Consider the following 21,416-nt stretch of genomic DNA (forward strand, 5'->3'; position numbering starts at 1 on the left):
CATTCCTATAAAAGCCTTCTACAAACCCCAGTGCAGTGTATAAGCGTTAAGTAGTATATTCAACGACTACCCTCCCTCCCACCTGGCTCCTGTACCCCATACCTGATGCCCAGCTTCAGGGGCCACCCAGGACCACACACACACACCCCTCCAGCCCATTTCCCCAAAAGCTTCCTCTGTTCACACCACTCCCACTCTGCTCTTGTCCTCTGGGAGCTGGGTCTGAATTTCATTCCCCTGATCTGATCTTCAACCCTGTGGGTCAGCTCTAGAGTGTCCTATAGAGTCAGTATGAGTCGGAATTGACTCGACTGTGATGGGTGAGTCGGAATTGACTCGACTGCGATGGGTTGTGGGTTTGTATGTGATGTTCTGGAGGAGTCCTGGTGGCGCAGAGGTTAAGCTCCCAGCTGCTAACTGAAAGGTTGGTGGTTGGAATTTACGGATAACTCCACTGGAGAGAGATGTGGCAGTCTGCTTCCGTAAAGATTTACAGCCTCGGAAGCCCTGTGGGCCAGTTCTACTGTGTCCTACAGGGCTGTCATGAGTCGGAGTTGACTCAAAAGCAATGGAATCTTTACGAGAGCAGATTTCCAGGTCTTTCTCCCGTCAAGCCCCTGGGTGGGTTTGAACTGCCAACCTTTCGTTAGCAGCCAAATGCTTAACCATCGGCCAGCAGGGCTCTTCCAGCCTGCTTACGCCTGGTAATCTCAGCAGTAGAATGAATAGTGAGCCTGGCAGTGAATCTGGCAATAAATCTGAAAATCTCCTTCTCCGGTATTGGTGAACGAAAGGAGAATGTGGACTCCAGGTAGCTGAAGTCATAGGTGCTTAGACAGCTGCTCCCACAGAGTGCTGAGTAAAGGGTCGTACTGAACGCGGAAGGTTTTTTAAGAGTATGCTACAAGGCTCTGCACTATGCAATCATTTATATCAGCAATTTTTGTGAATACACTGTCAGAATATTCAAGCATTATGTGGAAGAGAGCCTGGGCTTTGGAAGAGAACAACGATTTGGAAAGACCTTGGTAAAGTAGAATACGAGAGGAAAACTCACAAAATAAATACAACCATGAAAAGCAGACTACCATCACCTGCATACAGACACATGCTTCCATTGACAGACAGGTGGTAGCTGTGCACCGGCCGGGAATCAAACCTGGGCCTTTTGCACAGAAGGCAAGAATTCTACCACTGACCCACCACTGCCCTGTTACACTAATGGGGAGATGTTTTTGCGACAAGCAAGGTAACAGCTCCACTCAAGTCTTCAAGCATCAGACCAGAGTTGAAATAGTTCTCCACAGTTCTAGCCACCACATTTTTGTCGCAGTGGTTGAGAGCTTGGCTGTGAACCAAAAGGTCAGCAGTTTGAATCCACTAGCTGCTCCTTGGAAACCCTATAAGGCAGTTCTACTCTGTCCTATAGGAATTGCCTCAATGGCAATGGGTTTGTTTTTTTTGGGGGGGGGTAATTGGAGTCTCAGAGGAGAACCATCAGGATGCTAAAGGGTACAAAGGCATTTTGCATAAATACAGGAATTGGTAACATTTCATATAGAGGAAAAAAAAGGAACCGGTGTTGTCTCTGGGCTTGGCTGCTAGCTGAAAGGTTGGAGGTTGAAGTCCACCCAGAAGAGCCCGGAAGAAAAGCCTGGTGATCTACTTCCAAAAAACCAGCCACTGAAAGCCATATGGAACACAGTTCTACTCTGACACACGTGGGGGTACCATGAGCCAGAGTCAAATGATGGCAACTGGTTTTTTGGTTTTTACTCTTGCTTGGATGGTTGTCTGTGAGAGAACAGACTCAGCTGATGTTTCGAAGGCCAGAGCTAGGATGCCGTCCAGTCTACAGACCACGCTCTTACAACGTGAGCTGCCAGACCATGAAATGATCAGTCAGCAAACCATCTCCCTCCGTGCCATCTGTCAGGGAGACTGCAGAAGGGATTATTTCATCGGGAAGTAGGGAATTTGAACAAATGACTGCTGTAATCCTTCCTAACTAGAAGATTCTATCACTCCGTAAGCATATTCAACATAGAAGACACAGTGAAGCAGAAATGAAAGTTTTACGTATACCAAACGCAGAAAGGGACCAGGAAAGCAAGTGTCTCCCCCGTGGTCTGGGCAGTGCGTCTCTGCCCTGCTTCCTACGTCTACCCGTTAGGCTATGGAAGCGCTCTCCCCACGAAATAAACTCGATAGGAAGATGATAGGTAACAAATAATTTGGCAACCTGATTTAATTACGGGTCATTTAAATGTTTTGCAACAGCCATAAAAGCAATTTGCATCTTACTAATTAACCCATTTATAACCCCTTCTCAACCTTCCCTTGCTAAGCCTCACAGAAAATCATTATCATCAATGGAAATCAGTAAGCGACAACACATTTAAGAAGCAAGTACAGGACAGTGTGTCTTGAGAGAACACGCAACTAAAGCTGGTGGCTGTCTTTGCAACTCAGTCTATTTCACAGTTAAAAACAACTGGTAGGGCCAGTGGAATAGGTGCTTACCTTCATGGCAGTTCTAAGGAGTCCCCCCACTCCAAAAAAAAAAAAAAACAAACCTGTTGTCGTTGATTCCAACTCATAGCAACTCTATAGGACAGAGTAGAACTGTCCCATAAGGTTTCCAAGGAGGGGCTGGTGGATTCAAACTGCCAACCTTTTGGTTAGCAGCCAAGCTCTTAACCACTGCGCCACCATGACTCCAAGGAGTCCCTGGGTAGTGCAAAAGGCTAAGCAGAGCTCAGCTTGTTAATCCAGTGGTTGAAGGTTTCAGTCTACATGGAGGTGCCTTGGAAGAAAGGGCTGGCAATCTACTTCTAAAAAATCAGCCATTGAAAACCCTGTGGGACACAGTACTACTCTGATACACGTGGGGGCACCCAGAGGCAGGGTTGACTGTGTGGCAACTATGTGTCATTTATTTATTTTTTTATGGCTTCATAGCTTCTGCCCCTGTCGTTGGGATGTAAGCTGCCCATCCAGGAGAGACCATCTTCATCCTTTGCTCATGTTACCAGCACCAAAACCAAAAACCTGTAGCTGCTGAGTCAACTGGGCCAGTGCTGTTCCCCGGGGGACACACAGGAATGTCTGCAGACATTTTTGGGTGTCACAGTCTGGGTAAGGGGGTGCTGCTGGCCTCTAGCAGGGAGAGGCCAGGGATGCTGCTCAGCACCCTACAGTGCACAGGACAGCACCCGAGACAAAGCATCACCTGCTACAAAAGCGGAGAACATGAATAGTACTGAGGGTGAGAAACCCTGCCCTAAGTACCTCATTCCAGGTGACAAAACGTTCTTGTTTCCGGTGATATTTCAAACACCTCTACAATGACTTAGAGTGCTACTCAGTTTTGCTGGGTGGAAAGTACTTAGCAACCAAACACCATCAGGCAGTCGACCTGGTCAGCCCTGCTCCCGCCGCCCACTTTTGAAGATGAGAAAGGAAGTTAATTAAAATGGTATGAACTAATTCTAAGCGAATGCTTTGGAGTGCATTCATCATGAGCCCAAACTTACTAGATGTCAGTTTTTGCTATGGGAAGTTTTCAATTGTTTCATTATTACAAAAATAAGAATGATAATAATAACCATAATAATTTAAGGTCAGTGCTGTTGGCGCTTTGGGTGGTACAAATGGTTAACATGCCCTGCTGCTAACTGAAAGGGTGGAGGTTCTAGTCTACCCACAGGTGCCTCGGAAGAAAGGCCTGGCAATCTACTTCAGAAAAATCAGCCCTTGAAAACCCTGTTGAGCGCAGCTCTACTCTGACACACATGGGGTCACTGTGGGGAAGGGTTGACTCTAGGGCACCTGGTGGGTTGCCTTGTACTTTACATCCAGATTAGAAATGATGTAAATTGGGCAAGTTGAAAACGGAAAATTCAAAACATTAATTTTCATAGAGGTTCAATCAGATGGAAACCCTGGTGGCATAGTGGTTAAGTGCTACGGCTGCTAGCCAAAGGGTCGGGAGTTGGAATCCACCAGGTGCTCCTTGGAAACTCTATGGGGCAGTTCTACTCTGTCCTATAGGGTTGCTATGAGTCGGAATTGACTCGTTGGCACTGGGTTCGGTTTTTGGTTTGGTTCAATCAGGTGCTTGGGATAATACACCAAATGAGTAGGTGGGGGGAGAACTTGAATCCAGCTCCCCTCACCCTGACTTTCGGGCTCTTCCCACCTGTCTGAGTCATCTACTGCTGCTGTAACAGGAATATCACAAGTGGATGGCTTTAACAAATAAAAGTTTATTCTCTTACAGCCTAGTAGGCTAGAAGTCTGAATTAAGGGCGCCAGCTCCAGGAGAAGGTTTTCTCTCTGTCGGCTCTCGGGGAAGGTCCTTGTCATCCATCTTCCTATGGTCTAGAAGCTTCTCCAGGTAGGAACCTCAGGTCCAAAGGACTTTCGCTGCTCCTGGGTGTTGCTTTCTTGGTGGTGTGAGGTTCCCCTGTCTCTCCGTTGGCTTCTCTTTTACATCTCAAAAGAAATTGGCTTTAGAGGAAATCTAATCTTGTAGACTGAATCCTACCTCTTTAACACAACTGCAGATAGCCCCAACTCATTAACATCTTAGAGGCTGGATTTACAACACATAGGAAAATCACATTGGATGACAAAATGGTAGACAATCACACAGTACTGGGAATTATGGCATGGCCAAGTTGACAGATATTTCTGCGGGACACAATTCAATCCATGAAACCACCACATCAAAAATTTTCTCTTCTGGCTATACAACTGAAAAGCAGAGTGAGAGAAGCCTCTCTGCTATTGGGAAAAACCAGTTATAAAAATCCCGATATCCATAAGATTTATATAATTGGATCATCGCAATATTCAAAATGACGGCTTGAAAGTACTATAGGAGCTTCTGAGTCATCGGAAAGAGATGAAGTCACGTTCAGTTACGCTTTACTGCGTTCTAGTGCATCCTAACTCTTAGAGAAGGATTACATATTCAATAACACCATTATTTTAGGACAGTCTTGAAAATCAACTACGGACAGGGTCTTTCATCATAGGTCTAACATGTCTCTTACAAAATGAATTTATTATCCCTGTGGCTGAGCCCTCTTGCAGCCTCCTATGGAGCTGTATTGCTCATGGAAAGTAAGAAATCTTCTGTCTCACAATTGTCCTAGAGCGAATGAGATGTTCTTACCCCGCGTTTATCTCTTCTATCGAAACTCCCAAGATTTTCCATTCTTCAACCAACCAACCAACCAACCCACCCACCCGCCATGGAGTCGACTTCAACTCACAGTGACCCCATGTAGGTCAGAGTAGAACTGTGCTCTGTAATGGCTGATTTGCCAGAAATAGATCCACTACTCCCTTAGAAACAAAAATAAAATGACACTTTATCAAAACCAAAATAGAATGAGTAGCTAGCGCTGACTTGGCAACATGACAGAGTTTCAGCAAGTATTGGTCACATTGAGGAATGAATAAATAACACCATTCAAAGGGTGTACAATTGGTTTCTACTTATGTGTATGCAGAACAAGGCCCTAGAAGAGCCTGGAAAATATTTTGTGGCGACAATATGGAAGGCTTTTAAGCAGCAAAGTAAAAAAAAAAAAAAAAGTGGATGTTATCGACCAACAAATTAACAAGATTTAAAACCCATATGCTGGGATTGTGTTTGTGTGAGATTGGGGCAGGGGGAGGTAGAGGGATGTCAAAAATGAATTGAGGCTCACAAAGAAATATAGCAACTTGAAGACTGATTATATGTAGTGCCTTTCCTGAGGTCAGGAGCCCTGGTGGCGCAGTGGCTAAGCACTCGGCCGTTAACTGCTAGGTCATCGTTTTGAACCCACCAGTTGCTCTGTGGGAGAAAGATGTGGCAGTCTGCTTCTGTAAAGATGACAGCCTTAGAAACCCAAGGGGCAGTTCTGCTCTGTCCTATAGCGGCGCTATGAGTCGGAATCAACTGGGCAGCGATGGGTTCTTTTGGTTTGGTTCCTGAGGTCAGAGACGGATGTGATTTTTTACGTACAACAAAGAAACATTAAGAAAGCTGGGTATCAATTAGAAACCAGCGTCCAGGTCCTCGTTTCCAATGGCAACCACATGCGTAAGATACTTAATCAGCAAGGATCAAATGGAATGCTAATTACAATTGCATGATGCAAATTCATTAAAGCACAGCACTCCCTTGCAAGAAACAGTTTGCTTAGTACAATTTCTCATCACTGGCATCCACAGGAAAGAACGATGGGTTATGAGTATGTAAAAAAAGGGAGGATTCCCGTTATCTCCGAGGGTGTATCTGCAGCATACTGCGGAGACTTGTCTGTTTAAACAAGAACTCTCAGGGCGAGAAGATAAAATGTCAGTGTAAGCATGACAGGGCATCTGAACTATCATAAGACTCCCTAGGTGATTCAACGGTTAACGGTTAACGTGCTTGGCCGCTAAAGGAAAGATTGGAGGTTTCCGTCCACCCAGAAATGGCTAGGAAGAAAGGTCTGAAGATCTACTTCTGAAAGATTACAGCCACTGAAAACCCCATGGAGCACAGTTCTACTCTGATAGGCCTGGTGACTCAGTTATCTAGCGCCGCTATAACAGAGACGTTATAAGGGGGTGGCTTTAATGAACAGAAATTTATTTTCTTACAGTTTAGGGGGCCAGAAGTCCAAATTCAGGGCACTGGCTCTACAGTAAGGCTTTCTGTCTCTGTGGGCTATGGCAATGGCTTTGGTTTTAGTGAGTCTAAATGATACATCTAATCATAAATAAATTCAAAATAAAATTCCTCAGTATAACATTGGTTTCCTCTTCCTTAGACTTAGGATTTAATTTTATTCACACATGGGCCTTTTACCCGAAGCCCTTGGGTCTTACAGTTCCATATTTGCTTGTAATGAAAAAGAAGGTCTTTAATTATTGATAAATGGGACAAGATTTTTTTTGGACCAAAGTGTTAGGACGAACCACTTGAAACAGCCATTTTTGTACGTCAAGTATGGTTATCTCGTGTTGCTGTAACAGAAATATTCCAAGTGATGGCTTTAACAAACAGAAATTTATTTTCTCAGTTTAGGAGGCTAGAAGTTTGAATTCAGAGCACTGGCTCTAGGGGAAGGCTCTGTCTCTGTTGGCTCTGGGGATAGGTCCTTGCCTCTTTTCACCTTCTGTTTGTTGGCTCCTTGGCCATCTTCATGTGGCGTGGCATCTCTCTTCCCCTGTTTGTGCTAGCTTGCTGCTGAATCTGCTCTTTTTATAGCCCAAAGAGATTAATTTAAGACATACCATACACTCAGCACAGGGGCTGCTAACCAAGAGGTGGGCAGTTCGAATCCACTATCTGCTCCTTGGAAACCACTATCTGCTCCTTGGAAGCCCTATGGGGCAGTTCTACTCTGTCGTATGGGGTGGCCATGAGTCAGAACTGACTCGATAGCAGTCGGTGGGAACAAGTTTGGGCGCACGTGTGTGTGTAGACCTGTATACATAGTTCACTAGAAAGATGATATGACTTTGTGATTATCTCCTGGGAAGAAGGACTACCAGGAGCGGTTTTTATCTGAGTCTCTGAAAGACAGATGGTTCGAATCCACCCGGTGGCTCTGCTGGAGAAAGACCTGGCAATCTGCTCCTATCTATAAAGATTACAGCGTAGAAAACCCTATGGAGCAGGTCTACTCTGTCACATGGGGTGGCTCCAAGATGCGGGCAAATTATCCAATAGGCAAGGTAAACACGGGCTTACTTGTGCTTACTTACTAATCTGTAGTGAACAATTTCAAATGGGTTTTCACCAAATGATGTGCTTACCGGGTCATCTGCCCCCGTCAGGGATTGTAAATGTGAAAAGAGGTTTTGATTCTGTAGGAAGGTGCTGCGGGGTTAGGAGACAGATGCCAGCCCTACCTAGAAACAAAACCTTTGATGTGGTGACAAAATGTGCAATTGTTCACTGCAGATGATCTGGTAAGCAAGGTAAGCACCGTGCTTACCTTGCCTACTGGATAATCTGCCCCCGATACTGAGTAGGAATCAACGCGACGGCACACAACATCAACACCACAACACGTTCTTAGATTTTCCAAACATTTTACTTCTTTGCATAATCAGAAAAAAAGCCAACCCTGCAAAGTATCACTTCATCATACTGCGTTTCTGCTGATGGAGGCAAGGTCAGCGATAAATTCACGAAACGACTCAAGAGTGACAATTTGTCCTAATGGGAATAAAGAGAAAATGAAGTGGGACTTAGAAGCTGGCCTCAGGAGATCCTAATTTGGAGAACTTGAGTTTGAGAAGCGCTGATATTTAAATAATGGATGGTCTGCCAAACAGCTGGCCCTTGTCATATAATCAGGAAAAAAGAGAAGAGGACAAGGTTTCCTTTCTAGGGAAGTAATGATAAGTCCTTATTCTTTAAGCACAAGCCCTAGTAAACACTTAATGGATACTCACTGCAGAGAATTGAATTAGCTCCAATTTCTAGTCTCTAGCGTTTTTGTCCCAGGGGAGAAGGCTCTGATTATAACAGGGCAGCATCTGAAATGCAGAGGCAAACACTCCATTGTTCTTATTTGAATGTAAAGAAGCTGGTATCTGCCCTTGGAACCTGCATCAATAGTTAAGAAGCTTGCTTCCTTTATCTCTGCCTTTTTTGTGAAAGAAGGAAGGAAGGAAAGAGGGAAGGAGGGAGGGAGGGAGTGAAGGAAGGAAGGAGGGAGGAGGGAGAGAAGGAGGAAGGAAGGAATGAAGCTTTGTAAAGAAGCTGGGAATATAACTGAAAAAAAAATAATAAACGAAGTTGTAATTTGGTGTATTTTCAAAGGATTAAGAAGAAAACTAGAGGCTAGAGACTAAACAATTTCTTTACGTTCCTAGAGAAGACAACCTAGAATCATACTTTAACTAACCCCCAGCTGTCTTTGTGTCCACTCTGACTCCTGGCGACCACATGTGTGTCAGAGCAGACCTGTGCTCTGTAGGGTTTTCAGTGGCTGATTTTTTTTTTTTTAGACCACCAGGTCTCTCTGCCGAGGTGCTTCCGGGTGGCCTGGAACTGCTAACCTCTCAGTTAAGACCAGAGCACGTTAACAATTTGTACCACCCAGGGACTCCAGACTCCTAGTAGAGAGCCTTATACAACAAAGCCACCAGCTGACACCAAGTCAATTCCAACTCAGGGTGACCCAATGTGTACCAGAGTAGGATAGTACAGTATCATACCTAAACCATGTTTAAAAATTCACAAAGTTCTCAGGTGCTTTGAGCATGTGATTTCTGAATGGGAAAGTAAAAATCGCTTTTCAGTTATCATTGTGGTGCTCAGTATTATTAACACACTTATCTTTTGTATGCAAACGGGAATGTCTCAAGTACCTAGGGACTTTATTAGGGAATTTCTAGCAAAGAGAAATGCCTTCTAAAGATAACTTTATTCTGCAGTCAAAGTTCTGTTCTCAGGATAACTAGTCTGATGCTTATTAAAAAATAAAAAAGTAATGAAAATAAACAACTAATCAAAGTATGATGGCGTTTGAATTGTTATTACCAACGCGCAAGGGCTATGCACTTACGTACTTGGTCAATTCCTTAGTTTTGGGGGCTGCAACCCCTACCCAGAATATGAGGTTCTGGAAATTAATAAACTTACGATGAAAAGCGACTGGCCGCCCATTCATTTGTTATGAAATATTCTACAGTTAAATACGCACAGTGGAAACACACTGAAAACTTCGAAGAGCTCCCAGAGACTAACGGACAGTCATAAAAATGTACAATTCAAAAGATTAGTCCAAAGCACTAATGGACCACCACGACCACGGCCTCCACCAGACTGAGTCCAGTACAACTAGATGGTGCCCGGCTACCACCAGTGACTGCTCTGACAGGGATCACAATAGAGGGTCCCAGACACAGCTGGAGAAAAATGGAGAACAAAATTCTAACTTACAAAAAAAGACCAGACTTACTGGCCTGACAGAGACTGGAGAAACCCTGAGAGTATGGCCCCCAGACACCCTTTTAGTTCAGTAATGAAGTCACTCCTGAGGTTCACCCTTCTGCCAAAGATTAGACAAGCCCATAAAACAAAACGAGACTAAAGGGGCACACCAGCCCAGGGGCAAGGACGAGAAGGCTGGAGGGGCCAGGAAAGCTGGTAATAAGGAACCCAAGGTTGAAAAGGGAGAGTGTTGACATGTCATGGGGCAGTTAATCAATGTCATAAAACAATATATATACTGTTTAATGAGAACCTAGTTTGTTCTGTAAACTTTCATCTAAAGTGCAATAAAAAAAAGAAAATGTAGAATTCAAAGAAAACCCAAGTTTTCAATTCCAAAAAAACGGAATTATGATAGCACTATATTAAATGGTAAATGTCCTTTATGTAATTGAATTCAGAGTTGATTTTAATAAAAATAGAGATAAAAAGTAGTAGATATTAACAGAAATATTATACCAACTACCCGTGATTGCCTGATTATTTGAAAATTTAGAATGCCGGGCCCATAAATGATAAAGTCAATCTAATCACAGGTATTTTATTGCTGTCTTCCAACATGCTAAAGAATTTTAAGTTGGGGTATAGATGATGTCCTGATTCACTTCAGATAATATCATTTTATATTTGAAAACTGTAAAGAAGGCTATCTTTCCCTAGAATTCACTCCTAAAATGGAGAGTTTAATAACCAGCAGCAACAGCTGCTGCCAAGTCAGCGCCAACTCATGGTGCGCCATGTCTGTCAGATTAGAACTGTGCTCCACTGGGTTTTCAATGGCCGATTATTTGGAAGTAGATCACCTGGCCTTTCTTCCAAGGCACCTCTGGGCAAACTCAAACCTCCAATATTTCAGATAGCGGCTGAGCTTGTTAAGTTTGCACCAGCCAGGGACTCCAAATTTCCAACAGAGAAGGACCTTTATCCTCTTCGTGGTTGTGTTTTCAGCGGTAAGAACTATAGTTGATTATCAGTAACCAATGCACATTTGATGAAAAATTGAATGGTTTCAGGATTAGTCTTTTAACTTAACTCATTGTCCTGCTCTGGGGGACATGATCCATTGTTATCCTCAGATTAGGTTGCGGGTAAAGGACATAGTAACATCTTTCCTTTCCAGATTATTCATTAACTGAGTGAAAGGTGTCTTGAAGCAATGCCTGTTGTTAGCTGCTGCTGAGCTGGCTCTGACTCATGGCAACCTCCTGTACAACAGAACGAAACGCGGTCCGATCCTACTCCATCTTCATGATCATTCGTGTGCTCAAGTCCATTGCTGTGGCCACTGTATGTTCTGAGCGCCTTCCAACCTGGAGCTCATCTTCCAGTAATTTACCAGACAACGTTCTATTATGTGGCTGTTCTTCAGAAGTAGGTCACAAGGTCATTCTTCTGAGGTGCCTCGGGGTGGACTTAAAGCTCCAACCTTTTGGTTATCAGCTGAGTGAGTTCACTGTTTGCACCAGGGATGCCAGAGGGTTTATGAAAATCTTTAAGAGGAAAAAGTCATCCGACATAGGACACCTCACATGCAGTAGCAATTAAGAGACTCTGGTGGTGAAGCGGTTAAGGGCTCTACTGCTAATGAAAAGGTTGGCGGTTCAAACTCGCCAGCCGCTTCACGGGAGAAAGATGTGGTAGTCTGCTTCTGTAAAGATTTATAGCCTTGGAAACCCTGTGGGGGCGGGGGGCTCTGCTCTGTCAGAGCCCTGGTGGTACGGTGGTTAAGAGCCTCAGCTGCTTTCTTTCTTTCTTTTTTTTGGTATACTTCTTAATGTCAGCAAGACAACTACAGCACACACAGTGGGATGCTACAGAAAATCCATGGACCTTTTGTTTAAAGCTCTGCTTCTGTCTGTAAAGAAAAGAAAAAGTACTCGCTGCTGCCAGAAATCAGCTGTTTCCGCTCCCTTCAGGAGCCTCAGGCAGGCTAACTGGAGAAGAGTGGTAACGGATATTGGCTTTCACCATATCTGAGGATATAAAGCTCAGCAGACAGTGAGGGAGCCTGACCAACCCTGTCATTGCTGCCTTATTTGGCTGCCATGTTGAGTGGGCCCCTGACTCACTGGGACCCCATGCACAACAGAACAAAACACTGCCCGGTCCTGCACTATCCCCATGGATTGGGTCATTGTGATCCACAAGGCTTTCATTGGTTGATTTTCAGAAGCAGATCACTAGGCCTTTCTTCCTACTCCATCTTAGATGACACAGCCTTGTTTGCCAAAAGGGAACATGACATGAAGCACTTGCTGATGAAGATCAAAGACCACAGCCTTCAGTATGGATTACACCTCCACATAAAGAAAACAAACAGCCTCACAACTGAACCAATAAGCAACCATGATAAATGGAGAAAAGACTGACATTGTCAAGGATTTCATTTTACTTGGATCTACAAACACCCATGGAAGCAGCAGTCAAGAAATCAAACGATGCGTTGCATTGGGTAAGTCTGCTGCAAAAGACCTCTTTAAGGTATTAAAAAGCAAAGATGTCACTTTGATGACTAAGGTGTGCCTGACCCAAGCCATGGTACTTTGAGTCACCTCATATGCATGCAAAAGCCGGACAGTGAATAAGAGAGGCTGAAAAAGAATGCATTCCTTTGAATTACGGGTTGGAGAAGAATATTGAACATACCATGGACTGCCAAAAGAATGAACAAATCTGTCTTGGAAGAACTACAATCAGAACGCTCCTTAGAAGCAAGGATGGTGAGACTGCGTCTCATGTACTTTGGACATGTTATCAGGAGGGATCAGTTCCCGGAGATGGACAGCATGCTTGGTAAAGTACAGAGTCGGTGAAAAAGAGGAAGAACCTCAAGCGGATGGACTGACACAGTGGCTGCAACAATGGGCTCAAGCATAGCAACAATAGTGAGGATGGCACAGGACCGGGCACTGTTTTGTTCTGTTGTGCATAATAGGGTCACTATGAGTCAGAACTGACTCCACGGCACCTAACGACAACAATAGTTCATAAAGAAAATGTTTTACATCCCATTTGGTGAGTAGTGTCTGGGGTCGTAAAAGCTTGAGAGCAGCCATCCCTTCCAAAGCAAAGGAGAATGAAGAAAACAAAAGAATCCAGGAAAATATTGGCCCAAAGGACTAAAGGACCATGCGAACCACAGCCTCCACCAGCCTGAGCCAAGAAGAACTAGACGGTACCCAGCTACCCCCACCGACTGCTGTAACAGGGATCGCAACAGAGAGTGCCAGTCAGGGCAGGAGGAAAATGTACGACAAAATTCAGACTCACAAAAAAAGACCAGACTTACTAGTCTGACGGCGACTGGAGGAACCCCCGAGACTATGGCCCTCAAACACTGTGTTAACTCAGAAGTGAAGCCACTCCGAAAGTCCACCTTTCAGCCAAAGATTACACAGGCCGTTAAAACAAACAATAACACACGTGAGGAACATGCTTTGTAGTTCAATGGAATATACTGGACCAAATGGGCAACTCCTGCCCCAAAACAAGAGAAGGCAGGAAGGGACAGGAAAACTGGACGAATGGACGTGGGGATCCTGGGGTGGGAAGGGAAAGGGAGAGAGAGCTGACACTTTGTGGGGATTGCAACCAATGTCACGAAACAATGTATGTGTAAATGTTTGAACGAGAAACTAATGAGCTGTAAACTTTCACCTAAAGCACAATAAAAATTAAAAAAAAAAAAAAAAAAGAATGTCTGCCTTGAGCATTATGCTCTTTTAAGAACTGTGGGTATGGAATCAATTGACAACCGTCTAACTCAAAAGGTTAGGTAGGCACCTTAGGGGCAGTGAGTTTATGTTAACGGGGAGGAGCAACTCAGAAGAGGAGGGTGAGAATGGCTGTCCATCTTGAAGAGTGTAATCCATGTCGATGAATTATACCTGTAGAAACTGTCGAACCAGTGTATTTTTTCAAAAACAGGAACAAAATAAAATAAATCTTTAAAAAATCCACGGCCATTAAAAAAAAAAAAATCTCATAAAATGAGGAAAACTTCATTTTTATTTTCATAAGAAAACTCTAATTTAGTATCACTGAATTCCGCCGCCCTCCCCGGGAAGAAATTAGATAAATGAGAGATACGAGTATTTTTTGATGATATTCAAAGCCTTCAGCTGCTTATGGAGAGGGAATATAATACGCCATATTCAAGAATCCTAAATTGTGAAATCCGCGGCCCCTTAGAATTCCCTGGGAGGACGGCTTTATGTTGTATGATAGAACGGATATTGTTATTAGGTATTTAGGAGTAGATATTTTCGTCCACACTGAAAGACTCTGGTTTTCCATCAGAACACGAAGGAAGGCTAACGACTGCTGTATTAGTTTACCATGAATTAACCATGAGCCTTTTCAGCCACATCCTTTTAATTAGCTACGGAGTCTGTCAAATTTGTTTCTTTTTCTTTTTTTCCAGAGCTCTTTTCTCTGGGTCTAAAGAATGCCAATCTCCCCTCTGGACGAAAAAGACATAAAAAGTACTCAAAGCATTTCCCTGCAACGCACACAATTGTTTTCCAGAGGAATAAAAATAAAACTCTACTTAGCAGGTGCTTAAGGCTTTGAAAGCTAGGTCAGGAATCAGTGCCGGCTCTTGCATGATCAATGGCTTCAGAAAATAAATCATTCATTCAAAGCCCTGGAAAGATTCTTCCAGAAACAGAGGAGCACATGATCCTTTTAGAGAACACATTACCAAAATCACAACATTTTGGAAATGAATCTGTGAAGCTCCTGGGCATTAAGAACGAATATCAGCTGGCCCTTAAGCCTCTGCGGATGTTCTTTTCAGTGGGACAATCCCATGCTTTGGTGTTTCAGTAAAACAGAAAAAAAAGATCCTAAAGGGTCACTGTCTTTTTGCTCTCTGTAATTCTCATTCTAACTAACTCAGACGCTTGAAAGTAGAAGAGCACTGAATAGTCTACAAGAAAGGGGAGATTAAGTTTGAGAGTCTTGTTCCACAGCGTGGGCTTCCTCATCCTGTATTGACATCTGGGGCTGGATGGTTCTTTGTCATGGGGGCCGTCCTGCATTGGAGGAGGTACAGCAGCATCCCTGGCCTCTGCCCACTAGGAAATGCCAACAGCACTCTCCCTACTCGTGACAACAAAATTGTCTCCAGACATGGCCAAGTGTCCCCTGGGAGGCACAAATGCCATCGATTGGAGAAGTACTGCCACTGAGTAACCCACTCGCCAGAAACTGCCCCCATGAAGATCCTTAAATACCCCTGCAACCCTGTCCTGGTTGCTGTGTGTGACCAGGTCTTCACATTTTACCCAAGACAAAGGTCACCTCTTAGTGTTCAAAACCACCTAAGGGCATCAGCACTTTACAGAGAGAGAAACCATGGCGCAGAGGAGGGAATGAGATCTTGGAGAACATATGGCCAGCGAGGGAGCCCGGCTCTCTGCCTCTATGGCACGCTTCCATCTTGGGGAGCCTCTCCCCTCCAGTGTGAGGCACATATCTCCTCTGAAGGGGTTTCCTGTCCAGTTCTCGGGGATGCTTTTCCAGGAGGCAATGATGAGGCCTTGGGGGCTCTAATTCTGCCCCCGCCCCGGGCTTTACAATGACATGGTGGCATAAGGATGCAAACTCCGTTCCAGAGAAAGGGGTGACAGGGATTCTCACTGGAAGGGCCCCTTCCATCCATGCTGCCTTCTTCCCTTCTCCAGTCATTTCAGCGCGCGCACACACACACACACACACACTCTCACCCTCATACACACAGACTGTCTCTCTCACATGCACACACACACTCTCATATACCCACACTCACGCTCTCACACACTGTCTCATATGCATTCTCACACACACTCCTCACACACTCACACACTCTCTCCTTCATACTCTCTCTCACATGCGCATATACACACACTCACACACAAACTCACATGCATTCTCACACATTCTCTCACATAGTCTCACACACACTCTGTCCCTCATACACACATTGCTTCTCACATGCTCACACACACACTCACACGTAAACTCTCACACACATTCTCACACGTTCTCTCACACCCACACACTCTCTCATACACACTGTCTCACATACAGTCTCACACACACACACACACTCTGTCCCTCATACACACACATTCTTTCTCACACGATCACACTCACACACCAACTCTCTTGCATTCTCTCTCAAATGCATTCTCACACATTCTCTCACACACTCACACACACACGCTGTCTCTGTCACACATACTCTCTCCCTCATACACATACATACACTCTCTCACATACACACACACACAGGCACACACACTCTCATATACAGACATGTTCTCTATCTCTCACATACATGCACATACACTCTCACAGACATACACACTGTCTCTTAAACACCCTTTCTCTACATATACACAAACACAGGTACACATACCCTGTCATATACAGAAAAAACTCTCTCTAACACACACATACCATCTCACAAACTTTCTCACACACTCTCACACACATGCGCACTCTCATACACACACACACACACTCAGGTGCACGCACCCCTTCCACCATAGGGAGGCGCTCTCGGCACAGGAAACGTGCCTGAAGCAGTGGAGAATGACGGGTATACCCTGTGCCTTGGCTGTGTGCCACAAGCACGTGACTTTGCTGAATAAACCACGGTCACTGGTTCAGCATCAAATCCTTTATAAAACTCCTTTCCCAATCTTCTCAAGGCCTCCCACATTTCAGGCCACATGCGTCCGGCCCAACACGGCTTTTCTCTGGGAAAGTGTGGCTTCCCCATTAGAGCTTCCCAGGACAAACGGGATCTTTCAATGGACAGGTCTTCCTGAAGTAAACAGGGTGCTAGGTTAGCTCCCCAGTCACATCATACCTACCATTCCAGAATGTTCCAAACACCATTGCAAAGGTCACCACATACCAATATCTGACTTAGGCAATGTGGCCCGGGTAAGACAAACATTCTGGAAACACACAGTGCTGAAGGTCCCCCACACGCGTTTTACACTCACGCTGATAACGAGACGATCCTTGAGCTGCGCCCCTCAGATGATCTTGACTGAATGAGGTCACCACGTGTGGATCCTGCAGCAGCGTGAGCGGCACTCAGCAGAGCGGAGCTGCGGGCATCGGGGTCAACCTGTAAATCCATTTGAAAGAAGAAGAATCAGATACCGGATAACCGTATCCTGAAATAGTTAAACAACATGGCCTCTTTCTTGCCGACAGGGTTCTTCTTCCCGCACTGTTCTTGCATCCACTCTCTGCCAACTCCTAGTCATCTGCAGGTCTCAGCTCATTAATCACCGCCTCAGAGAAATCCTCCGTGATTACCCAACAATAGAAAGTAGGCTTCCCATCATTGGCTATCACGCTATGTGGAGCTGGCCCCTACTCATGGGGCCCCAGGCATGACAGCAGGAAATGCTGCCAGATCCCGCACCATCCCCACGATTGGTCATGGACCTTTGTCATGTAGGATTTTTCTTTCTTTCTTTCTTTTTTAATTTGTATTATTATTATTGTGGTGAAAACATACAGCAACTCAACAGCTTCTACACGTAGAATTCGGTGTCACTGATTACATTCTTCAAGTTGTGCGACCAGTCCCGCTATCTTTTTCCAAATTACTTCACCACCATTAACGTAAACTCACTGCCTTGTAGGGTTTTCAATGGCTGAATTTTGGAAGTAAATCGCCAGGACTTTGTTCCTAGTTCATCCTAGTCTGGAAACTCTGCCGAAACTGGTTCTTGATCACAACACACAAGCCTCCACTGAGGTGGTTCAATTCCTGGCCACACGGAAGGTGAGAATTCTACCACTGAACCATCACTGAACAGCCTTCTTTCCTTGATACCACTTATCACTGTTTACAATTACATATTTATTTGTTCATTTCTTTATTTGGTATCTCTCCTCCTACCAGGCTCCAAAGGTCATGATGATACACTTTCTGAACAGACCTGGGGTTACAAACTCCTGCCCGGGCCAAATAAGTCCTACCACCTGCGTTTTGTACAGCTGGCGAGCTAAGAATACTTTTTACATTTTTAAATAGCTGGGCGGGGAGGGAGGGAGAAAGGCAGAACAGTCTTTAGCGATACAGGAGAAATATATGAAATTCAAATTTCAGTGTGCCTAAATAACGTTTTACAGGAACGCAGCCATGCCTGTTTGCTTACATATTATCCCCGGCTGCTTTCACGCTACAATGGCAGAGTTGAGAAGTTGCCACAGAGACTGTACGGCCCACGAAATAAAACCTTTACTATCTGGCCCTTTATAGAAAAGGTGTGCAGACCCGTGGTATAGAGCAGCTCTACACATGAATTTAAAACGAGCTCAAAAGAAAGCCATCATCAGGCACGAAAAGGAGGACTGGTCAGTGAGGGGGAGAGAGATGCTGATGAAGAGTGAGCTAATTAAATCAGGTGGACACGGGAGAGTGTGTAGGCAACTCTTGACTGGAGGGGGGATGGGAAGATAGAGAGAGAGGGAAGATGGCAAAATTGGCACGAAACGAGAGACTGTAAGGGCTGACTCAATAGGGGGAGAGCAAGTGGGAGAAGGGAGTAAGATGTATGTAAACCTACATGTGACAGACTGATTGGAATGGTAAATGTTCACTTGAAGCTTAATAAAAATTAAAAAAAAAAAAAAGAAAGCCAAAAAATGAAATGAACCTGTTGTCGTCTGCTGGGTACAATGTCGGTTGGGTACAAGTCCATTCCGACTCACAGCGATCCCACGTGACAGAGTAGAACGGCCCCATAAGGCATCCTAGGCTGTAATCTTTATTGGCGCAAACGCCAGGTCTTTTCTCCTGTAGAGCTGCTGGTGGGTTCAAATGGCCAACCTTTCGGTTAGCAGCCGAGTGCCACCAGGGCTCCTTGCACTTATTGAAGAATATATATGTATATACGTGTTTTTTAATTGTTGACATTTAGACAAAAACTAGCATACGTCTCAAAACAATCCACTTTTAATGTATCAATCTATTGTTTATGCCTTAAAAAAAATGAAGTATCACCCCACTTGGTAGATAATATTTGCAAGAGAACATCAAGTTAGAGAAAAATCATTATTCTAGAGATGTTTGTAAATACGGATTTCACTTTATGGACATTCAGCTTCTAGAAACGATATCTTGGGTTCAATCAGTGGCCCAGAAATGTAATTTTTTCCCCCTGAGATAGCATTTCGAAGTGTCATTTATTTTCCTGAGTGGCCTTTCGTGCTAGATTCTGGTTGGAACGGAAGGGGGTGATGTCAGCTTGACTCTTAACGTCCCACTGCAGGGACATCAGAACCACAGGGCTGGGTCACCTCTTGGCCCGCCCGCCATGACACTTGGCAAGACCACGTGGACATGGCCTTGAACCAGTGGGCAGCTCCCCTTGAGAGGCATGGAAGGCCCATATTAGCCTTTCCCCTTCTCTTGCCCATACCTTTCATTTACAGAAAATAGGTTTTAGAATCTCAGAAAGATCTCACCCTTTGTCCCAAATTTGATCCTTTATGTTGACACCCGCAGTGGGTCATGAAGAAGAAACCTGTCTAGTGGGATTAAGATACAATGGCCATCACAGCGGTGCCACCTGCTAAGAGCCTAATGTGCACAATGAAAACAACACAAAAGAAAATCCAGAGCCCACTCGCACAAGACCTTTTTTCAAAAGGGCATTAGAGCGGTTTTCACTGAAGAGCAATTTCGCCCTGGAGGGGGCATGTGGCAATGTCTGCAGATATTTTTGGTTGTCACAATGAGAAGTTTGTTGTTGTGTGTTGTCCAGTCAATTTCGTCACACAGCTATCCCATGTGACAAGACTAGAGCTGCCCCATAGGGCTTTCTAAGCTCTAATCCCTGGTGGTGCAGTAGTTAAAATGCTCGGCTGCTAACAGAAAGGTCAATGGTTCGAAACCACCAGCCTCTCCGAGGGAGAAAGATGTGGCAGTCTGTTTCCATAAAGATTACAGCCTTAGAAACCCTACAGAGCAGTTCTACTCTGTCCTTTAGGGTCGCTATGAGTTAGAATCAACTCAACAGTAACAGGTTTGGTTGGGTTTAATTAATCTTTACCTATGCAGATGGCCAGGTCTTTTCTCCTGCAGACTGTTGCTGGGTGGGCTCAAATCGCAGACCTTTCAATTAACAGCCAAGCACTTAACCACTGCATCACCAAACCAAAAAAAAAAAACAAAAAAACCCAGTGCCATCGAGTCAATTCCAACTTACAGTGACACTGTAGGACAGAGCAGAATTGTCCGTTAAGGTTTCCAAAGAGTGGCTGGTGGATTTGAACTGCTGACTTTTTGGTTAGCAGCCAAGCTTTCAACCCACTGCACTACCGGGGCTCCTAACTTCTAATATTAGAGATGAAAAAACAGCAAAAAGACTCCAGAATTTTCAACATGGCTGCATATAGATTGGAAGACACGGTCATTCTTTGCAGAGCTTTCTTAAAACATAAAACCAAAACCAAACTTGTTGCCGTCAAGTCTATTGTGACTCATAGTGACCCTATAGGACAGAGTAGAACTGCCCCATAGGTTTCCAAAGAGCAGCTGGCAGACTCCAACTGCCGACCTTTTTGTTAGCAGCCGAGCTCTTAACCACTGTGCCACCAGGGCTCCTTGTAAAACACAGCCAGTCACTTATCCTTGGGAAACAATTAGGATTTTCTGGTCAAAAAAAAAAAAAAAGTTGTCGTCGAGTCGATTCCGACTCATAGCAATCCTACAGGTGAATATAATAACATCTATGACTGCTACGCCATCTGAATGTCTCCAAACTGTGAGGTATACAGAATAAATCTTCATGAGTAAAGTGATTCAAAACCACTAATTGTTAGACCTATTATTAATGCGTTACTGTAGAAAAAGAGTTTTGTGCTGGAATAGAGAATGAGAGCCATGCAGATATTAGCAGTTATTATATATTCTTTGGAAGCTTTCTTGGTTGTGAAATTGATACAATGTAATGGACCATTTCTGCCTGTACATCTTATTCATCAGTGTAAGACAAACGTTCTCAATCAAGTCCAACTGTGCACTCCCCCCCACCCCAACACGTGGCAACGTCTGGACATATGCTTGGTTGTTACAACTGGGGGTAGAAGATGCTACCAGCTTCGGGTGGGTAGAGGCCAGGGGCCTGCTCAACACTCTACAATGCATAGGACAGCCCCCACCGCACAGAAATGACCCAGACCCAAATGTCAAGAACACCAGAGCTAAGAAACCCTGAATTAAGCCATTGGTGTAATTCTCATCATACCAAGTGTGATTATAAAGGAAGGCAAACAAGCTGGAGTGTGGCAGGTCAAATGTAATTTGTTGAAACAATTATAAATAACAACTATTTTATTTTTAAGTGGGGCCCTGGTGAGCAGTGGTTAAGAGCTACGGCTGTTAATCAAAAGGTTTGAA

General features: G+C 44.4%; 1 protein-coding gene across 4 annotated transcripts in view; it reads right to left on the reverse strand.

Annotated features, from left to right (window-relative positions):
• LOC135228988 (steryl-sulfatase-like) overlaps positions 1 to 21,416 on the reverse strand; it is a 196,341-nt gene that overhangs the window by 134,872 nt on the left and 40,053 nt on the right. For all 4 annotated transcript variants that reach the window (XM_064278727.1, XM_064278729.1, XM_064278728.1 and 1 more), the window contains exon 2: positions 16,996 to 17,123. In XM_064278727.1, the coding sequence (XP_064134797.1) occupies positions 16,996 to 17,123 (128 nt within the window). The remainder of the gene's footprint in view (positions 1 to 16,995; positions 17,124 to 21,416) is intronic.

Source organism: Loxodonta africana, chromosome Y (genome assembly GCF_030014295.1).
Source record: "Loxodonta africana isolate mLoxAfr1 chromosome Y, mLoxAfr1.hap2, whole genome shotgun sequence".
NCBI lineage: Eukaryota > Metazoa > Chordata > Mammalia > Proboscidea > Elephantidae > Loxodonta > Loxodonta africana.